The sequence below is a fragment of the Chiloscyllium punctatum genome, chromosome 30 (genome assembly GCF_047496795.1).
Source record: "Chiloscyllium punctatum isolate Juve2018m chromosome 30, sChiPun1.3, whole genome shotgun sequence".
Lineage (NCBI taxonomy): Eukaryota > Metazoa > Chordata > Chondrichthyes > Orectolobiformes > Hemiscylliidae > Chiloscyllium > Chiloscyllium punctatum.
This window is the reverse complement of record NC_092768.1, coordinates 35050810-35071082: the sequence shown is the minus strand read 5'-3', so window position 1 is coordinate 35071082 and position 20273 is coordinate 35050810. Positions and strand designations below refer to the sequence as shown.

Here is a 20273-nt window from a genome sequence, read left to right as displayed (position 1 = left end):
ACTGTGCTTCAATTATGCTTCACTGTTTGTGAATGCTTGGACCGGTCCTGCGGGCGTACGAAAGGCGCTAGAGAAATGAAAGATCTTTCTGTCTTTCACGACAGTAAGAGAGACGGGCTGGTCTCACATCTGCCTCCCGCTCAGAGCGAAACTCTCGGTGCCCTGGAAGGCGGGCAATTAAGTGAAGCCGACTTCAAATTCCGCTGTGTCGATGGACATCATTCACCCGTCAGACTGCACCTGGATATTCGACCTTGAGGGGAATCACAGACGGAGACAGTGAGGACTGCAGGTGCAGAAGAAGTCAGAGTCGTTGAAGTGTGGGACTGGAAAAATCACATCATCTCAGGAACAAGAGAAGTCGCCGGTTTGGGCATAACCCTTCACCAAGACAGAATCACAGACGGAACCAATTCCGTCAGTCCAAGCAACCGATTAAACTTTTTAAAAAGTGCTCACAGAATCCTGGGATGTTTAAAACGAAGCGGGGGGTGGGGGGCCCGAGGACTGATGTACGCGACCCTATAATCAAACGTACACACACCACACGGGTATCTGGGTGGATAGGCCATCTCCGCCTCCTTTGTTCCCCATAACACACACACTCTGTCTCTCACCCATCACTGAAAGAAGGTACACTGCAACAAAAAAAAGGGGCGGTGAGTGGGAGGGGGAGTTTGGGGCTGCGCGGTAGCTCAGTGGTTAGCGCTGCTGCCTCACAGGTTCGATTCCAGCCTCGGGCGACTGTCTATGTGGAGTTTGCACATTCTCCCCTGTGTCTACGTAGGTTTCCTCTCGGCGCTCCGGTTTTCTTCCTCAGTCCAAAGGTTAGGTAGATAGATCCATGCTAAATTGCCCTGCTGTGTTCAGGGATGCGTTGGGGGGGTCAGGTGGATGAGTCATGGGCAACGCAGGGTTACTGGGATAGGGTGAGTCTGGGTGGGATGCTCTCCGGAGAGTCAGTGGGTCGAATGGCCTGTTTCCACTGTGTAGGGAGTCTGACTTGCTGATTTATTCACTTCTCCACACTGCCCGGATCCCTGTCTCCTGCATTCCCCACAACCCCAAGTGTGTGTGTGTGTGTGTGGGCAGAGTTTTCCCCAGCCTCAGCATTTCCTATGAGCGAAAGTGATGTCCTCTCCCCAGCCTGCCGGGGAGCGCTGCCTTCGTGTGATTCACTCAGCGCCGACGCTGCTGCTGCTCTGGGTCTGGGAGGTGTGGATGCGCCGAGCTCTGGGGAGGAGGGAACTTTCGGCCCGTCTCCAGTGACACACACACACACACACACGGGCTCTCAGCGCATCAAGGCGGCCTCCAATTGGGAGCTTCAAAATGGAGCTGGCTGTGTTCAATCGGAGATTGCAGTAACCCGGGGTAGGAAACCCCCTTCAGAAACAGCCGGTGAGTGAGAGACACACACAGCGACAGAGAGAGAGGGAGGGAGGGGGAGGTGGTGGGGATAGCTTCTGGTGACGAGAGACTCCTGCAGCCCAAGATCAGTGAAGCATCACAATCGGTGAACAAAGTTAAAAATCACACAACACCAGTTTATAGTACAACAGGTTTATATCAGGTTTGGACTATAACCTGGTGTTGTGTGATTTTTAAATTTGTCCATCCCATTCCAACACCGGCACCTCCAAATTATGTAGACAGTCCGTGTGGACAGCAAGACATTGCATTGATATAGCGCCCTTTAACGAGCAGATCTGCGCCGAGGCGTTGGAGGAGCTCGGAAACCTTTTCCGTTTGCTTTCAGTGACAGCGCAGCGAACCATTTCCAAGCTCGTTCCACCTGAAATCGCTTTCTTTGTCTTCAGATATCTTTTTGTTTTAAACATTGAATCCAAAATAGGTTCACAGAGCTCTTTCTACCATTCCAACAAATCCCGAATCATTGCTGCTGGTGGTGCTGGGGTTTGTAAAAGCTGACAGATTTACGGCTGTCTCCTGTACATTGTAAAGAGGGGAGCAGAGTTCCGTTCGGACCTTTTACATCCCGCGATTACAAATTTCTTTTAACTGCTTTCCAAGAAAACAGACGCTGCCTGACCTCGGTATGAAATATTGACTCTCGGCTTTTCTAACCTCTTCTGTTTTGTCTTTATTTACTTCCATGTCTCTGTGTCTGTCTCTCTTTGGTTGGTCTTTGTTTCTCTCTCTCTCAACGAATTAAACTGGATTGTACAGAGTCGTGCTGAGCATGTACCAGACACTCTCTGTGGGATGAAGGGGGTGGAGAGAAACGGAATTAAACCAGTCCAACATCTCTTGTTCTGAAAAGAGACATTCGGGACTTGTTAATTCGTTCATTCACAGGATGTGGGCATCGCTGGCTGCGCCAGCATTTATTGCCCGTCTCTGATGGCCCAGAGGGCAGTTAAGAGTCAACCGCATGGATGTGGGTCTGGAGTCACGTGTAGGCCAGACCGGGTAAGGATGGCAGTTTCCTTCCCTCAAGGATATTTGTGAACCAGATGAGCCCCCTCCCTCCCCCACGACAATCGACAATGGTTTGTCGAAACGTTCACTCTGTTTCTCTCTCCACAGTTTCCAGAGTTTCTCCGGCTCTTTCTCCTTTATCTAGATCAGACATGGAGAAAGTGAGGACTGCAGATGCTGGAGATCAGTATCTTCTAGGAGAAAGGTATCTCCTGAAGAAGGGCTCATGCCCGAAACGTCAATTCTCCTGCTCCATGGATCCTGCCTGATCTTTTCCAGCAACACATTTTCAGCTCTCGATCAGACATTCCAACATTCGCGCTATTTTGTTCTTAAACAGTCCCCCGAAGAAGGGTTACGCCCGAAACGCCCACTTCTCCACCTCCTGATGCTGCCTGGCTTGCTGTGTTCTTCCAGGCTCATGCCTGTCTACTTTGTTCTCAGTGCACAGACTTGTGTCTGACTCTGCGCGGACTGGAGATGGTTAATCTACTGTCCTTAACTGTAACTCAACGAGACAATGAGGTGTGACCTAGAAAAAGGCAAACGCGCTCAGACAGTGCTGCAGAAACGCAACAGGTCTGGCAATATCTGTGCAGAGAGAAAGCAGAGTCACTGACTCGGGTTCAGTGACCTTTCTTCAGATTCCCCTCCTCCCCGCCCCTTCTGTTTAAATTTCCGGTCTTGCCTTCATAACTCCAATCAAATGGTGGGAGGTGGAGCTCCTCTTCTCCGTAGTGCTCAGACTGTAATTACTTCTCATTTCGGATGTTGTTTTCTTGTGTAAATCACTGTGGAACGCACACTGGGCGGTAAAGATTAGTGATTCGGGCAGAGGTGCTGAGAGATTATTAGTTTAGCGCCAGCCTTTAGGACCATGCGGATTCCTCAGTTGGGGTTGCTCCTGTAACTCTCTGGGATTCACATTTTACTGCCCAATCCGTAAATCTCCGGCTTCAGGACCAGTTCCTAATTTCCCTAATTCCTTTCCAAATCCCTTTAACTCCCTTTGTTCTCTATTTCAACCTCTTTCTCCCGAATCCCCCTGATCCCGTCTCTCGCTATCCCTCGCTTTATTCCATTTCACGCTCTTTTCTCTCACCATCCCCAACTGTCTGTCCGACATTACTTTGTTTTCTCTTTTTGGATTTCTTTCTCTTCTTGACAACTCTCTATCCCCGCGTTTCTCTCCAACTCCCACGACCCCTTTCTCCCTTCGTTACTTATTCTCTCTATTTCATCCTCACTCTCTCCCCATATCCCCTGTTTCTCTCATTCCTTCTTCCCTCAGCTGTCCCTCTCCCTTTCCTTCCTTCCGTCCCCTCCTTCTCACTCTTCCTTCACGCCCCCTCAACTCTATCAATCCCTCTCTCCCACCTCTCCCTCCTACTGTCTCCTCGAATATTCCTCCCTCTTTCCCTTTTCTGCTCCCCTCCCCACTGCCTCGTCCCGCCTCCACTTCATTGTATCTCTCTGTATCTCTCTCATTCCCTCCCCTCCCAACCCGCGCTCTTTCCCTTCCCCACCCCCGTCTCTCCCCCTCTGTCTCTGCCCAAAACTCTCCCATAACGTTGTAATGTCCTAGGACTTGAATTCTTCTCCCTTGATCCCTTCTGTGGACCCGGGATCCAGTCCCCCTCACCCTCCCTCCCCACGATGAGGCGGCCCCGCCTCACTGTCCGCAAAAGCCCCTTCCTCCGCTAAATCCCCTCGGATGCCGCTAAAGAGATCCCCCAACTCGATATCTGAGCATCCGGAGCTGGTGCCGGGATAAAAGTCTGTCCCAGGATATCATCCTGCCCAAACTCTTTACTAACTCTGCTCTTCACGCCCCCCATTCATTCTCTCCCCCTGTCCCCGGAGCTCTGGTCTCCCCAGACTACCCTGGCATTAAGACACTTGTCCCAGTGGGAGCAGTGGCAAATTCCCGAGTGGATTCGACTGGAGGCTGGCAGATTGGGAGAGTAAGATTGTAGTTTAGCAGCGACGCGCCGACTGAAGGAGAGGCGTCTAAACCATTGAGTCTGAGGATAACAGGTACTGCACAGGAGATTCATGAATCGTATGGGAGATTTTAAAATTGTGCAGAAGATCTGAAAATTCAATGGGTGATTTGCGAATCGTATGGGAGATTTCGGAATTGTATTGGAGAGTTGAGAACTGTAGGGCAGAGTTGAGAACAAAATTAGAAATTGCAGGGCAAACTCAGCAGGTTTGGTCGTGTCTGTGGATAGAAAGCAGAGTTAATGTTTCGGGTCCAGTTCTGAAGAAGTCACTGGAACTGAAACTTGAACTCTGCTCCCTTTCCACAGATGGTGCTGGACCTGCTGAATTTTCCAGCCATTTCTGATTTTGTTTCTGACTTCCAGCATTCACCGTTCTTTGCATTTTTGTTTTGGTGGGGGGGGGGGGGGGTGTGGAGAGTTGAAAGTCGTGCGGGATACTTAAGAATTGTATGGGGATTTGGGGAATTGTATGGGAGACTTGGGAGTTGTACAGGAGGGTTGGGAATTGTGGGGCTGGTTTCGGAAATGTTGGGAGAGTCGAGTGTTGGAGGGGAGGTTTGAGAATTGTATGGCAGATTTGGGAATTGAGTGGAGAGTTGCGAAATCTATGGGAGACTGGGAATCGAATAGGAGATTTGAGAATTGTACAGGATATTTGGGAATTGTATGGAAGATTTGAGAATTATAGGAGATGTCTTCCCGCAATCGAAGGTCTTTTTTTTCGACCTTTCACTCTGGTTCATGACATTTGAGAGGTGTGATAAATCCAATAACTGACCTTGAAGAAAACATGGGAATTATGAAGGTCAAAGCCTCCAAACTGCACGTCCTAACCCCCATCGAACGTCTGGGTTCTGCTATCCATGACGTTGTGGTAAGGTTTGGATATAATGGTGACGTTTCAAAAGACCCCTTCTATCTCAGGGTTACCCCTCCCCTCCACCCATTGATGGGTGTGACCGACTGGGCCACTTCCTGGGGCCCAGTTGGAACTGAAGCTGAAAAGCCTGTCTTTTCCATACCTCTTCCTCAGCTTTCAACTCCCGTTTCCACCACTAGCCAACCCCCTTAACCACTCCAACAACCGGAAAGCACTGGTGTGGATATGGAGATTTTACGGTAGGGTAAGGAATATCCTGCAATAATTTATCGATGAACAATGTTGTTATACAACAACCTGCTAGTCTTTTTTTTAAAATATCATTCCATGGGACGCAAGCGCTATTGACCAGGCCAGTCCTTAATTTCTTCTGAATTAAATGGCTTGCTCAGCATTTCAGATCAACCACATTACTATGTGGTCTGGAGTCACAAATGGCTCATGCCAGGTAAGGATGGCAGATTTCCAAAACAGTAGTGAAACAGATTGCTTATTGTAGCGATTGCTGACGGCTCCAAAGCAATTTTTACTGAGGTCAGCTTTTTTTTTTCTTTTTAAAAAAAACCCTGATTTTAACTGATTGATGTAAAGTCTACGAGCGGGCCCAGCGGGATTTGCAAAGCACAGTCCCAGAGTTTGGGTTGTGGAGTGATTAATCCATGCAGTTACCCCTGCATCGCACTAAGCAAAGCTAACCAACTGCAAGGAACGGGGGTATGAAACTTACTATAGAGTCAACTAAGAGGCAACGTTTGTTGGGAGTTTGGTTGAAGCTCAGACAGTTATTCTGGAGAGATGGGTTCAAGGCGATGGAATGAGATTGTGGCAGGGTCACAAGTAACAGTTTTCATCTTACCGATACTAATTTCCCAAAGGAAATTTATGCTCATGCAATACCAGGTGTATGCAGTCTGTACAGATGTGTTGTATATGAGCGCATGTGCATGTGCAATGCAGGCTGATTTATGCTGCTTCCCCGATACTGACTTTTTCCAAAACTCAACACCTCAATTCCTATTCCCCCTTGGGTGAGGACACTGAAAAGTACCTCCTACTCGCCTCTCCCAGTGGGAGCTGGAACATAACAGTGCCTCCTGCCGGTCTTACTCTGGAACCGCACCCAGACTTGGACAGTGCTGACGTTCACTCAGTCATTCATTGTCCAACTTGAAGAACCAATTCCAGACCCTGGGGAAACTTTCTCCATTTGACGGTTAATAATGAAATATCCCTGAAAACACAAACAGCCGAATTACACAAGCCATAAATCAGCGTTACTGGAAATGAGTTTTTGATGAACAGCCAGATTTTGGAATTGTTCAACTTTGCTGTCGGGTATTTAATGCTCCTGTCTGGCATCAAATTAACTCTCCCCAACATTTCATTTAATGTTGAAATCAGTGTGAGGGCATTAAATAAGCGGACATTGCCGAAGCACAAACTGGGCAAGATTAAAACGGCCCTCAGCTTGAAACTGTCTATAACGTCAAATCCAATTAGCCTGCTCTGAAGGTGAAATTATTTATATTGATCGGCACTCTGTGAAGTTAAGGTGAAACTAATAAGAAATCTCCACTGAACTAGGCAGAAAATATCACAACCACATCAAACACCAATGATGTCTGGAATCGACAATATCTAGGCCCAACGCTCTCCCATTTCTGCAGACTGCTTCAGCATTTACATCCTCCCCCTGCTCTGTAACCTCTTCCAACCCTACACCCCATCCTTGCAACCACCTCCAGCCCTTCAACTCTCCCTGCCTTTAGACAGTACACTACTCCCCATCAGCGTAAACCAGGACCAATACCTTGACCCGCCCTCTATCCCCACCAGTGCCTGCACCTCGCTGTATCTCTTCAACCTCCTCCAGCACCTACGACTCTCTTTATTTTAGTCACATCTACCGGTACTTGCTCTCCGTCCTATATCAGTAAACTCCTCTTGACCTACTACCCTCCCAATCTCTAAGTTCTGCTGTCTGCCTTTCCATGTTCATTCATATCTCTCCACTATTTGAGGTTCTGCTTGCAGCAGACTCAGCACGAAACCCTGCAATGTCCTCCCCACGCCTGATGTCTCTTAAGCTCTGACACCTCCAACAAACATTCCAGAAAAGGCACATTTGGGCTACATCCTGATATCTCCGTCGAAGGCTCGATTATTGTCAGATCGCACTGACGGGAGGAGCCTTGAGACCTTTTCATTATGTTAAAGATGCTATTTAAGCACGAGCTGATATTGGATATTTAAGCGAGAGATACTGAGTGTGTGTTGGGGTTTGCGTGTAGTTGGTGAGAGCGTGTTGAGGTGTTTAACTGGAGATGGTGAGTGAGTGCCAGCAGTTTGAGTGGAGATGGTAAGAATATATGCAAAACTTTGGAGATGGTGGGTACATGTTGAGGCATTTGGAAATAGTGAGTGGGTGAGAACAGTTTGACTGGAGAAGGTGAGCGTGTGTGTTGTGGGGGTCTGCAGCAGTGACGTCGTGAGACAGACAGTGACTGTGGATTGTGACGATTATGGCGAAGGGGAGTAGAATTGCGCTGGAGGAAATGAGAAATTCAGAGACTATTTCTGCTTATGGTGAAGAAATTTATCATATCTTGTAGTATTATTCTCAAGAATGTGGTATAAATATCTGAGTTACTAATCTGCATATTATTTACAGCTCAGAGTAACACCTTATGTTGCAATATAGGCTGTGGGTTGGGTCACCAAACGTTTTTCAAATCAAACTGAGAATTTTTCTATTCCAGTGTGGATTATTGCTGACGTTGAGGAGAAATGATTGAGGAAAGAGAACAGTATTTTTTTTTGCAGTTTCTCCTGATAGGTCCCGAAAGATTTGATTTAATCCCAAAACAGATTCAAAGGCAAAATCCAAACTGACAGTACTGAGGAAGTGCTGCACTAAGAGGGAAAGAGAGAGACAGTGATTGTTGCAGTGTCAAAGAGATCAAACTCAAGAAGTGCTGAACTGTCAGAGGGTCGATACTGAGGGAGTGCACTGTCAGAGGGTCAATACAGAGGGAGTGCTGCATTGTCAGAGGGTGAGTACTGAAGGAGTGGATCACTATCAGAGGGTCAGTACGTGGGCTGAAAAGTGGTAGATGGAGTTTAATTTAGATAAATGTGAGGTGCTGCATTTTGGGAAAGGAAATCTTAGCATGATTTAATCTTACCACTTAATGGTAAGGTCGCAGGGAGCGTTTCTGAACAAAGAGATGTCGATAGGATAGTGAAGAAGGCATTTGGTATGCTTTCTTTTATTGATCAGAGCATTGAGTACAGGAGTTGGGAGGTCATTTTGCAGCTGTACAGGACATTAATTAGGCCACCTTTGGAATATTATGTGCAATTCTGATATTGTGAATCTTGAAAGGGTTCAGAAAAGATTTACAAGGATGTTGCCAGGGATGGAGGATTTGGGCTATAGAGAGAGGTTGAATAGGCTGGGGCTTTTTTCACTGGAACGTCAGAGGCTTAGGGGTGACCTTCTAGAGGTTTCTAGAATCATGAGGGGCATGGATAGGGTAAATAGACAATGTCTTTTCCCTGGGGTGGGAGAGTCGAGAATGAGAGGGCATGGGTGTAGCGTGAGAGTGAAAAGATACAAAAGAGACCTAAGGGGAACTCTTTCACGTGGAGGGTAGTACGTGTATGGAATGATCTGCCAGAGGAAGTAGTGGAGGCTGGAACAGTTGCAACATTTAAAAGTCATCTACATGGATACATGAATAGGAAAGGTTTGGAGGGATATGGGCCAGGTGCTGGCAAGTGGGACTAGATTGGGTTGGGAATATCTAGTCGGCATGGATGAGTTAGACCAAAGGGTCTGTTTCCATGTTGTCCTTCTCTATGAGTCTATGCACTGAGAGAGGGTCAGTATTGAGGGAGTGTTGCACTGTCAGAGGGTCAGTACTGATGGAGTGCTGCACTGTCAGAGGGTCAGTATTGAGGAAGTGTTGCACTGTCAGATGGTCAGTACTGAGGGAGTGCCACACTGTCAGAGGGTCAGTACTGAGGGAGTGCTGCACTGTCAGACTATCAGTGCTGAGGGAGTATGGTACAGTCAGTGAATCAGTTCTGAGGGAGTGCTGCACTGTCAGAGTGTCAGTACTCAGGGAGTGCTGCACTGTCAAAAGGTCAGTACTGAGGCAGTGCCACACTGTCAGAAGGTCAGTACTGAGGGAGTACACTGTCAGAGGGTCAGTACTGAGGGAGTACTGCACTGTCAGAGGGTCAATACTGAGGGAATGCTGCACTGTCAGAGGGTCAGTACTGAGGGAGTACTGCACTGTCAGAGGGTCAATACTGAGGGAATGCTGCACTGTCAGACTATTAGTGCCGAGGAAGTGCGGTACAGTCAGTGAATCAGTTCTGAGGGAGAGCCGCACTGTCAGAGGGTCAGTACTGAGGGAGTACCGCACTGTCAGAGGGTCAGTACTGAGGGAATGTTGCACTGTCAGACTAATCAGTGCTGAGGGAGTTTGGTACAGTCAGTGAATCAGTTCTGAGGGAGTGCTGCACTGTCAGAATGTCAGTACTGAGGGAGTGCTGCACTGTCAGAGTGTCAGTACTGAGGGAATGCCGCACTGTCAGGGGGTCAGTACTGAGGGAGTGCTGCACTATCAGAGGGTCAGTACTGAGGCAGTGCCACACTGTCAGAAGGCCAGTACTGAGGGAGTGCACTGTCAGGGGGTCAGTACTGAGGGAGTGCTGCACTCTCAGATGGTCAGTACTGAGGGAGTGCCACACTGTCAGACTATCAGTGCTGAGGGAGTGTGGTACAGTCAGTGAATCAGTTCTGAGGGAGTGCTGCACTGTCAGGAGGCCTCTGGAAACTGCTTCAGGAATCTGTTGAGGCCAAAACATTAAAGACTGTGAGGAAGGATGTAGATGTAGTTCTTAAGACTAAATGGAGCAAAGGTGTTGGGTAGAAAGTGGCATCAGGGTGCTGACATGGATGGTCAGTCGTGATCATATTGAATGACCAAGTCGGCCCACAGGGCAGAATGACCTTCTCCTTCTCCTATACTCTGTGTTTCTACGGAAAAACTATGCAAATTCAAGTGGTCAGTGTTGAGCAGGCACTGCACTGTTAGATGTAGAATTGAGGGAGAATTGCATTGTCAACTGTGAAATCTTTCAGCTGAGACTAAAACTTCTTTCTCTCTCAAGCTGATGTAAATGATACCCCAGCCAGTATGTTGAAGAGCAACAGGATTTATCCAAATCAACATCATTGAATAAAACAGACATATTGGCCTTTTGTCTCATTTGGGATCTTGATCTATGTCTTTCAGTCTCCTCTCACTGGCTGCTGTGAATCATATTATTTCTGTGCAACACCACTGCTACTGGGAGACAAAGTCTGAGGTTGATTAAGTAAAGGTCGACGGTCTGCGCTACCTGTTCTGAAATCCATTGATTTGATTTCTTTCCTAACAGGGAACAGAGGAAGAGATGATCTATGGGAAACAGTGTCTGGTCAGGCAGCAGTCACGACCTTGGTTTCAAGTACTGACTGATCATCTGCCTGACACAGTAAACAGCTGGGAAAGACAGCCCAAATCCCAAGTCCCAGAACATCTGCACTAACACTGGTATGTGTGGCTGGAATTGTAACACCTGGAATATCAGCTGCAGCAACTGAAATAAATAACTGGAATCCGAACATCTGGATGACTAACACCAATGTTGGGGGAGAAAAAAACAGCTGGAAACCAAGCAACTGGAATACATAAATCAACACTGAGAAAAGCAACCAATGTTCTAACATCCAGGATATTGACACCAACATTGGGGAATAACAGTTAGAATCCAAAACCCAGACATTAATGCAAACATAAGGAAAAACAACTGGAATTTGAACTCTTGGAATATATGGACAGACTGAAATAAGCTCTTGTCTGAGTGAACTTATTAAATGGTCTCTTGAATTACTCCCCAATGGATTGAGGTCACCCCTTTCTAATAGAGGACTCAGTGAGAGTGGTTACATCCTAAATCACCCCCAGAACGACTGAGATTCCCCTGTCTCTAAGTGGGGCCCAGTCGGAGTGATGCATCTATCCAGCCTGCTGCCCCTTCATGCCCTCTATGTGACCCTGTCTCTCTCTGCACAGCACTTCCCATCCTGGGGACACTATGACCTGTGTAAGACCCGGGTCCACTGGGACCAAGGGATGAGTTGGGATTACATGGCCTGCCAACCTGAGACCACCCTGCTCACCAGGTTCCTGAAGATCAGTCTGGATCCCCCCAACAGCACGTGTGGAGAGACCCCCGAGATGTACTGCACTCTGGTGAGTACAACCTTTTCTGAAGCAGCCTCTGTTGTGTGTGGTACTGTGAATAGAGGCTCACTGAATGGCTTCTGTCAAAGTGAATTTTGTTTGCACTCTGACATTGGATTCATTACCAGATGCATGGAATACAAAATCAAGGAATCAGTGATTTAAAAACCTTTAAATCAGTAGATAGACCCAAGACAAAATATGTACAATATGATAAAAGTTTGGTACAGTATTACTAGGGGATGCAAAGAGGCAATACATTAATCATGATTGACTTTAATCTTATTGTAGATTGGGAAAATCAAATTGCAGAGAGAACTACAAGAAAGAATTGATAAAGTGTAATCATCACCATTTCCTCAAACAATACATTGTGTATCCAAACATTTGGATGTAGTGGTGTGTAATGAGGGAGGTTTAATCAATTATCTCAGAGGTAAGGATTTCCCCCCTTGGGAACAGTGTGCATAACATGGTGGAATTTAGCACTCAGTCTGAGAGTGAGAAATTTGGGTTGGAAACATGGTGCTGAGCTTAACAAAAGTTAATTACGAAAGGATGAAGGCAGAGTTCGCTGGGGTGGATGAGGAAAATTGTGTAGCTGAAAAGACAGTTGAGGGACAGTGGCAGACATTTATTAAAGTAGCTCATGGCTCATCGCATAGAAATAGCTGAGCACGGAAGCGGGATTCAGAAAGTCGATAAACCAACCGTTGCTAACTGAGAAAGTGAAGATTCATAAGGAAAGAAAGTTAAGGAACAAAAGTGAACTTGGCAAAGATTAGCAATGAACTGAAGAATTGGGAAAGTTTTAAAAGCCAACAAAAGATGACAAAAATAGAATAATTGAAGTATGAGGGGAATATAGAGGAACTAAAGGTTGAAATGTCAATAAGCCCCCTGGACCTGAGGGTTGGTATAATAGGATTTTAAAGGAAGCAGCTACAGAGATAATGAGTATGTTGGTAATAATATTGTGAGAATCCTAATATTTTGAAAAAGTCCCAGATGACTGGAAAACTGCCATCGCAGACTGTCCTTATTTGAAAAGGGAGGGAGGGAATTAGCTTAACATCTGCCATTGGAAAAATATTGGAGTCTATTATAAAGGATGCAATAGTACCATATTCAGAACCACATAATATAATCAGGCAGAGTCAGCATGGCTGTTTGAAGAGGAACTCATTTGTTTGAATTATTTGAGGAGGTAATATACAGGATAGATAAAAGGGAATCAGTATTATAAAAGAGTTGGATTTCCACAAGGTGCTTGGGAACATACCACGCATGAGGGTACTTAATAACATAATCCACTGTATTGGGTGTAGCACAATAGTGTGAAGAGAAGAGTGCCTAACTAACAGAAGACAGAGTTAATCTAAGAATAGCAAGCTACAACTAATGGAGTGCCACAAAGATCAGCACTAAGGCTCTTATTTTCCGCAATAAATAACAATTACTTAGATGGTAGAAGTGAATGTACTATTTTCAACTTTACGGATGACATAAAATTAGTTGGGAGGGTAAGCAGTTTAGATGATACAAAGACTCTATGGTGGGACATGGTTGAGTGAGTGAAAACACACTTGGCAGATTAAGTATAATGTGAGTTATTATGAGGTTATACATTTTGTCAGGAGTAAGAGAAAAACTGAACGTTAGTTAAAGGGAGGTAGGAACTGCAGAAAGCACAGCACAGAGGGACATGTGGGTTCTCATCCGTGAATTACAAAAAGACAATGTCCAAGTTAAGCAGGCATTAGGGAAAACAAATAGAAGGTTGGCCTTTATTTAATAGGGAATGGAGTGCAACAGGAGGGAGGTCTTTCTGAAACTGTGTAAGACACAAATCCAATCACATCTACAACACTGTGAACACCTTTGGTCACTTGCTAAAGTAAGATAATGACATGGCAGGCAGTTCAGAGAAGGTTGACTCAGTTGATTCCCAGTATTGAGGGATTTTCTTATGCCTGTACACATTGGAGTTTTGACGAATGAGAGGAGACCTTATTGAAATCTATGAATTTTTAGGAGGTTTTTCAGAGCAGATGTGGAGAAGTTGCTACACCTTCTGGGAGATTTGGGGACAGAGAGAATAATCTCAGATTAAGGGGTTGCCTAATTAGTACTGAGATTAGGAGAATTTTTTCATGCCAAATGTGTGGAATGTTTTACCACAACCTCTTAGGGTTGGGTGATTAAGTATATTCAAGGTTGAGACAGACAGACTGTTAATCAGTATGGGAATTAAAGGCTGTGGGGAAAAAGCAGGAAGAATCTTCAGGTCAGTAATGATCTCACTGAATAAAGGAGCAGACTTGATGGGCCGAATGGTCGAGATCTGTTCCTGTGGCTTATAGTTTTATGGTCTTGAAGAGGTTACTGAGGCCACTTACTGTAACAGTTCCAAGGATGAGGACATTCAGTTTGTATGGAGAGTCTGAAGAGACTAAAATGATGTCTCGAGTGGGGAATCAGACCAATTCTGTTTCTGCTCACTGATCTTTATAATGTGCACTCTCTTCAGGGCTTCTGTGAAACATTTCATTTGATGAAGTTCAGACATCAGCCAAAACACATGGTACTGGATTCTTGTAGATGTTGCAATCTCACAGTGTCTGACCAAATGATTTGATGGGATTTCAGCCCTATAAACTATCCTGCAATAAAGTCATTGAGATGTAAATTCACAATTGTTTCTAAGTAATAATTTTCCTGTCATTACTTTAATCATTTCCTCCGGATAATTGGTTTTGTCATTACTGTTAGAGGGGAAAAGCCCTGAATTAATAATCAGCCACATGTTTCAGCAATAGTTGAACTGGATCTTTTAGTACAGGTTGTGTAGTTTGTCAGAGGGAATTCTTATGCAGGTTAATTAGTAATCTGGTTTAACTATCATGTAGGTCTTTGAAGTAAAACTTACAACTGTTCTATATATTGCCATGTCAAAAATAGGTCTAAAACATTGGCTGGATCCAGTGAGACCAGACTCTCTATTACTGTTTCAGGGTACCCCAAAGTACTTCACAGTCAATTACATACTCCTTGAGCTGTGGTCACTTTGTAATGCACAAAACACACCCATCAACCAGTGCACACACAGCACAATCTCAGAGAGAGCAACAATGTAATGTTCAGATCATCTGTTTAAAATGATATTTCTTGAGGGTGACATACTGGCATTCTGTCTGCCCCATTGGGGTTTAATAGGCCAGTTAGTGACTGAAAGACTTATCCAAATTTTGAGACCTTTATCCCATAATATTTTTTAAAAATTCTGTAGCTGTTTTTTGACACATACCCTTTTTCCTTCTTTCCCAATCTGTTCCATCTCCTGAATTTTGCGTCTCTGATTCCGTATTCAGTGTGAGTGGGTGAGTGAGACGGAAAGACTCCAGGGTGAGAATGCATTCAGACTGTGGCTGTGACGTCAGTACAAAGATGCTAATTCCTGTAGAGATGCTGTGATGATATAATATGCTGGGGGTAGGGACAGTGGTGTAAGAATTATGTTACTGGAGCAGTAATCAGAGAGAATGTTCCAGTCTCACAATGACCTTTGAGCTGGACTGAGGGAGATATTGTGAGTCTTGCTGTTGACCAGTCCCATTATTGATCTCCTTTTTACCACCTTATCTCAACAGGCAGCACATTTCAACAGAAACTCTGCATGTTCCCTCGATAGCACTGGCAAAAGTTCACAGATCGAGTTATCAACCTGTCACACTGCTCTTATCTCTCATTCCCTTCAACACAATTCCGGTACACTCACTCACAAATACAAGGAAGGAAACAAGTAGCCAGTCACTATTACCGTTTAATAAACAAAATCCAATGTAAGTGTAGCTGCCCCTCTCAGCTTTTCATGAAAACAGCAAAACCGCAGATTAATTTATCAATTGAATGTTTGAGTCAGAATGAAATGGAATGAACTTAATCTACTTTACATTTCAATAGATTTTTCTAACTGCAAATTAGATGAAATATAAATATAAATTAGAGATCAGTAATGGTAGCATAGTGGTTATGCTTTGGAACTAATAATCCAGACATCTTGTCTAATGACCACAGACATGAGTTCAAATTCCATGGAGCAGCTGGGGAGTTTAATTTCAGCTATTTAAATAACCCTGGAATGAAAGCATAATATCAGTGACGGTGATCATGGAACTACCAGATTGTCATAAAGCAAAATCTATTTCACAATCCTTACTCACTCTGGGCTATATGTAAACCCAGATGCACAGGAATATAGTTCACTCTGAACTGCCCTTTCAACTGATTGAAATGAGATACTCAATGATCAAAGAGGTGGTTTAACCTGAATAGTTAAAAGATGCTGGGAGTATCGAGTAAGTAGATAAATGGGAACAAGTGATGCAGGACTGTATGAATTCACACTGTCGCTCTGGCATCTTCAATAATCATTTCCAATCACCACAGCTACTTATATTTATATAGTACTTTCAACATAGCAAGACATCTAATAATATAGGAGTGAACCAGATAGCGATTTTCCATTGAACCCCGTGAGGTATTATGATGTATGAGCAATAACCTGGTTAAAGAAGTCAGTGTTGTACAGAGTCTTGAAGGAGGAGAACTCAGAGAAAATGTGGGGATGTTTTAGGACAGATCTGTTCACCATACAGTTCTGGAGATGTTCAAGAAAGCAATACAAGATCAGCAGGAATGCCTTACAGAGATTTTGGAAATTGAGAATACAGAGACAAAGAACTATGATAAAATGTGAACACAAAGATATAAATTTGAATCTTGAGAAGTTCCATATTCAGAGAGATCAACCAGGAAAGAATTGGAATAGTGAAAAGTAGAGGGGACGATGTCAGCAGTAGATCAGCTAACACAGGGGGAGACACTTGCGAATGCTGTGATGGTGGAAGTGGACAGTTTTGCTGATGGAGAGGAGATGATCATTTTCTTTTTTTTCTTCCAGACTAAAAGGCGTCACTTAATTCCCATCGATCTCAACATTGTAAGTGGAATATTCTGCTGATTCTGTAATCCCCAATTTGATTAATCTCTGGCACCAGTTCAAACTATTCACATCCAATTCCACCCTAGTGTCAATTTGTTCATTGATCTGAGTGCATCTCAGGCTAGTAATTAAACTCACTGTGACTCTGCATAAAATGATAGATTGGCAACATCTGGAATACAGTGTACAGAATGGATTCCTCACTGTACAAAGGAAATGGGACACTGGATGTAATGACACAGATGTAATGTGACCAAGAGATAGATGAAAAACTGCACATGGAGATATGCAATGTGACCCAGAGAGAGATAGAACACTGGATATAAAGATACTCAAGAGTTTGATTTTCATTTACTTGTCATTTAAAAGATTATCAAGTCTGAGCCAGTGAGAGATAGAACATTTGGATACAGTGAGACATAGTGTGGCCCAGAAAGAGATGGAACATTGTTTACAGTATGACCCAGAGAGAGATAGGGCACTGTATATAGTGAGACACAGTGTGACCCAGAGAGAGATATAGGGCACTGGATACAGTAAAACATGGTGTCACGCAAAGAGAGATGGAACACTGGTTACAATGTGACACAGAGAGAGTGAGGACACTGAATACAGTGAAACACAGTGTGATCCAGAGACAGATGGAACACTGGGTCCAATGCCACAAAATCTGTTTGACAGAGAGAGAGAGAGATGGAGCACTCGGCAAGTGCAACACGGTGCGACCTAGAGACAGATGGTAAACTGGGTACAGTACAACACAGTGTGGAACATATGATCAAAGAAATAGAAGCACAGTGAGACCATTCAGTTCCTTGAGCCTGCCCTGTCATTGAATAGGATTTTGGCTGATCTGTTACATTTTGAAATCCACATTCTCAACACCACAGTGGCCTTTGATTCTCTTATCTAACAAGAGTTTACTTTTGACTCTGACTCTCCAGCATCTGCAGTCCTCACTTTCTCCGAGTCTATTTACCTCTGCCTTAAAATTATTCTATGACCCAGCTTCCCCTGCCTTCTGAGGTAGGAAGTTCCGAAGTCTACAAATCTCTTTGAAGAATGAAATCTCCCCATTTCAGTTCCAAAAAGACTGATCCCTAATGTTAAAGCTCTAACCTCCTACTTCAAGACTCATCCACAAGAGAAACATTATTTCCAGGTCCAACTTGTCAAGACCTCTTAAACACTTCAATTGAGTCATCCCTCAATCTTCTAAGTTCCAGTTGGAAAAAGACTAGCCTGTCCAAACTATCTTCAGAAAACAATCCACTCATTCCAGTTATCAATCTAATAAACTTCCTCTGAACCACCAACATATTTACTTCATTTCTTAAATAAGGAGAAATATTCAAGATGTGGTCTCACAGATGCCCTGTATTACTGGAGCATAACACGTTTACTTTTACATACAACTGCTGCAGTAATAAAGGTTAGGATTCTATTAGCCTCCTTGATTAGGTACTGTACCTGCATACTAATTTTTTTCTGGCACATGCACTAGAACAACAAGACCTGTCTGGAGCTCAAAATTCTGCAGCCGTTCTCCCTTCAAGTAATACTTTGCTGCCCCATTCCTCTTGCCAAGGTGAAAACTTCAGAAATTTCCTAACATTACACTGTATTTGTTTGATATTTGCTCACTTGACATATCCATACCCTATCTGCAGACTCCTTATATTTTGTTCACAACCCTCTTTCTTTCTCATCTTGGCGTCATCTGTAAATTTAGCTACCATGTCGTCGACTCCTCGTTGGCAGAAAGTAGAAAAAGTTAAAGCCACAGCTTAGGCCCTGAGGGATTGCCGATCTGACAAGGATCCAGATCCGTTCTCACTGTTTTCTGCCAACTAGGCAACCTTCTTTTCAATATGTTACCCCCTGCACCATGAGCTTTTAATTTCCACAAAACCTTTTGATGTGGCACCTTATCACTTTGTCTCTATAAAAAGCAATGCTACTCCTTCAAAGAATGCTAATGAATTGTTTAAACATCATTTTCATTCCACAAAACTATGCCAATATTTCCTGATTATCTAGAGATTTTCTAAATGCAGAGCTATAACCTCTTTCTTCCCACGACTGATATCAAGCTAATCATGGCCTATATATTCCTGATTTTAGCCTCTTTTCTTCCTTCCAAATCCTGCTTGAAAGCTATTACTGGAGAGTTTTTAGATCCACTATAGTGAAATACAAGTGCAAAATATTTGCTCAATTCATCCAACCTTTCCTTATTATCTATTATTAACTCCCCAGTCTTGCTTTCTGGAGGAGCAATTTACACTTATTTTTAAATACCAGCAGAACTTTTTGCTATCTGTATTATTTTTAAGCTCCTAGCTAATTTCCTTTAGATCTGCTTCTTCCTGATTTAACTTGCACTTTGTACCATCCTTTATGTTCTGAGCAATTATCTGACCTGCCACTCATTATTGTGTGGTTGTATCTCAGAATGGGCAGCATGGTGGCTCAGTGGTCAGCATTGCTATTTCATAACGACAGGGAGCCAGGTTCGATTCCAACCTCGGGCAACTGTCTGTGTTTCCTCCCATAGTCCAAAGATGTGTGGATTAGCCACAGGAAATGCAAGGTTACAGGGATTGGTTGGGGAGGTGGGTCTGAGTGGGATGCTCTTCAGAGGGGCAGTGTGGATTCAATGGGCCAAATGGCCTGCTTCCACATTGTAGGGATTCTAAGAATTACAGAATTGTTAGGATGCATCCAGCCTATCATGTTTGCACTGGATCTACTAACTCATCTCTTGCCTTTTCCCCATCTCCCTTCACACTATTGCTATCCAAACACTATCCAGTGCCCTCCTGAATGCCTCAATTGAATCTGCCTCCACCACATTTCCAAGCAGTGTGGTCCATACCCTGACTACTCACTGTGTCAGTTGCTATCTCAAAATTGATGCTTTCCCTAACTCCTCCCTTCTCCCTTTATAACTGTTCATCACAATAGAAATATACTTTCTCTGCAATATCTCCTTAAATATATGCCACTGTGTATGTACTGACCTGCCCCCCCAAGCCTCATATCACAGTTCACTTCAGCTGGCACAGCTTTCATTTCCAGATGGTTGCCCTTATTTAAGCTTAAAATACTAATCTTAAACCCTACATTGTCCCTTTCAAACTGAATGCAAAACTCAATCACATTGTAGCCACTGTTACTGAGGGGTGCCTTTACTCTGAGACCATTAATTAATCCTGTTTCATTACACAATACCAACATAGTATAATCTTCTCTCTTTCAGAGTATGCTACTCTAAAAAAAACTGACTTGAAAGCATTCTATGAGCTCCATATGCAGACTATTACTGGCAGTCTGATTTCTTTTCATTTGATTTGTACACCCTTGATTATTTCCTTCCCATCATCACAAGGACCTAATATTTATTCTTGCATAAATATTCCAACATGGTGGAAGCTATGCCCTCCTGTTGACTACTTGCCACAGTGACTTATTTCCCCTATTTTTCCTCATCCAAGTCCTGATCTGCTGGGACAATGTCATTGTTCAAAGAAAATTTGCACAAATACAGTTTGTGCAAAGGATCTTCTCTAACCAGTTGGAGAACGAGTGGGAAACCCAAGTTACGCCGCTCTCCTGCTACTTAAATGCAGTCAGCT

At 44.2% G+C, this 20273-nt stretch overlaps 1 protein-coding gene across 5 annotated transcripts in view; it reads left to right on the top strand.

Moving 5' to 3' along the window:
- LOC140455410 (netrin-G1-like) overlaps nucleotides 1–20273 on the top strand; it is a 109083-nt gene that overhangs the window by 33110 nt on the left and 55700 nt on the right. For 2 of the 5 annotated variants that reach the window (XM_072550246.1, XM_072550242.1), the window contains exons 1-2: nucleotides 3238–4479; nucleotides 10783–11639. In XM_072550246.1, the coding sequence (XP_072406347.1) occupies nucleotides 11397–11639 (243 nt within the window). In that variant the 5' untranslated portion in view covers nucleotides 3238–4479; nucleotides 10783–11396. Of the gene's footprint in view, nucleotides 1–1144; nucleotides 1402–2322; nucleotides 2434–3237; nucleotides 4480–10782; nucleotides 11640–20273 lie in introns of those variants that run through there. The other 3 variants (XM_072550243.1, XM_072550244.1, XM_072550245.1) reach the window with 3 other exon arrangements.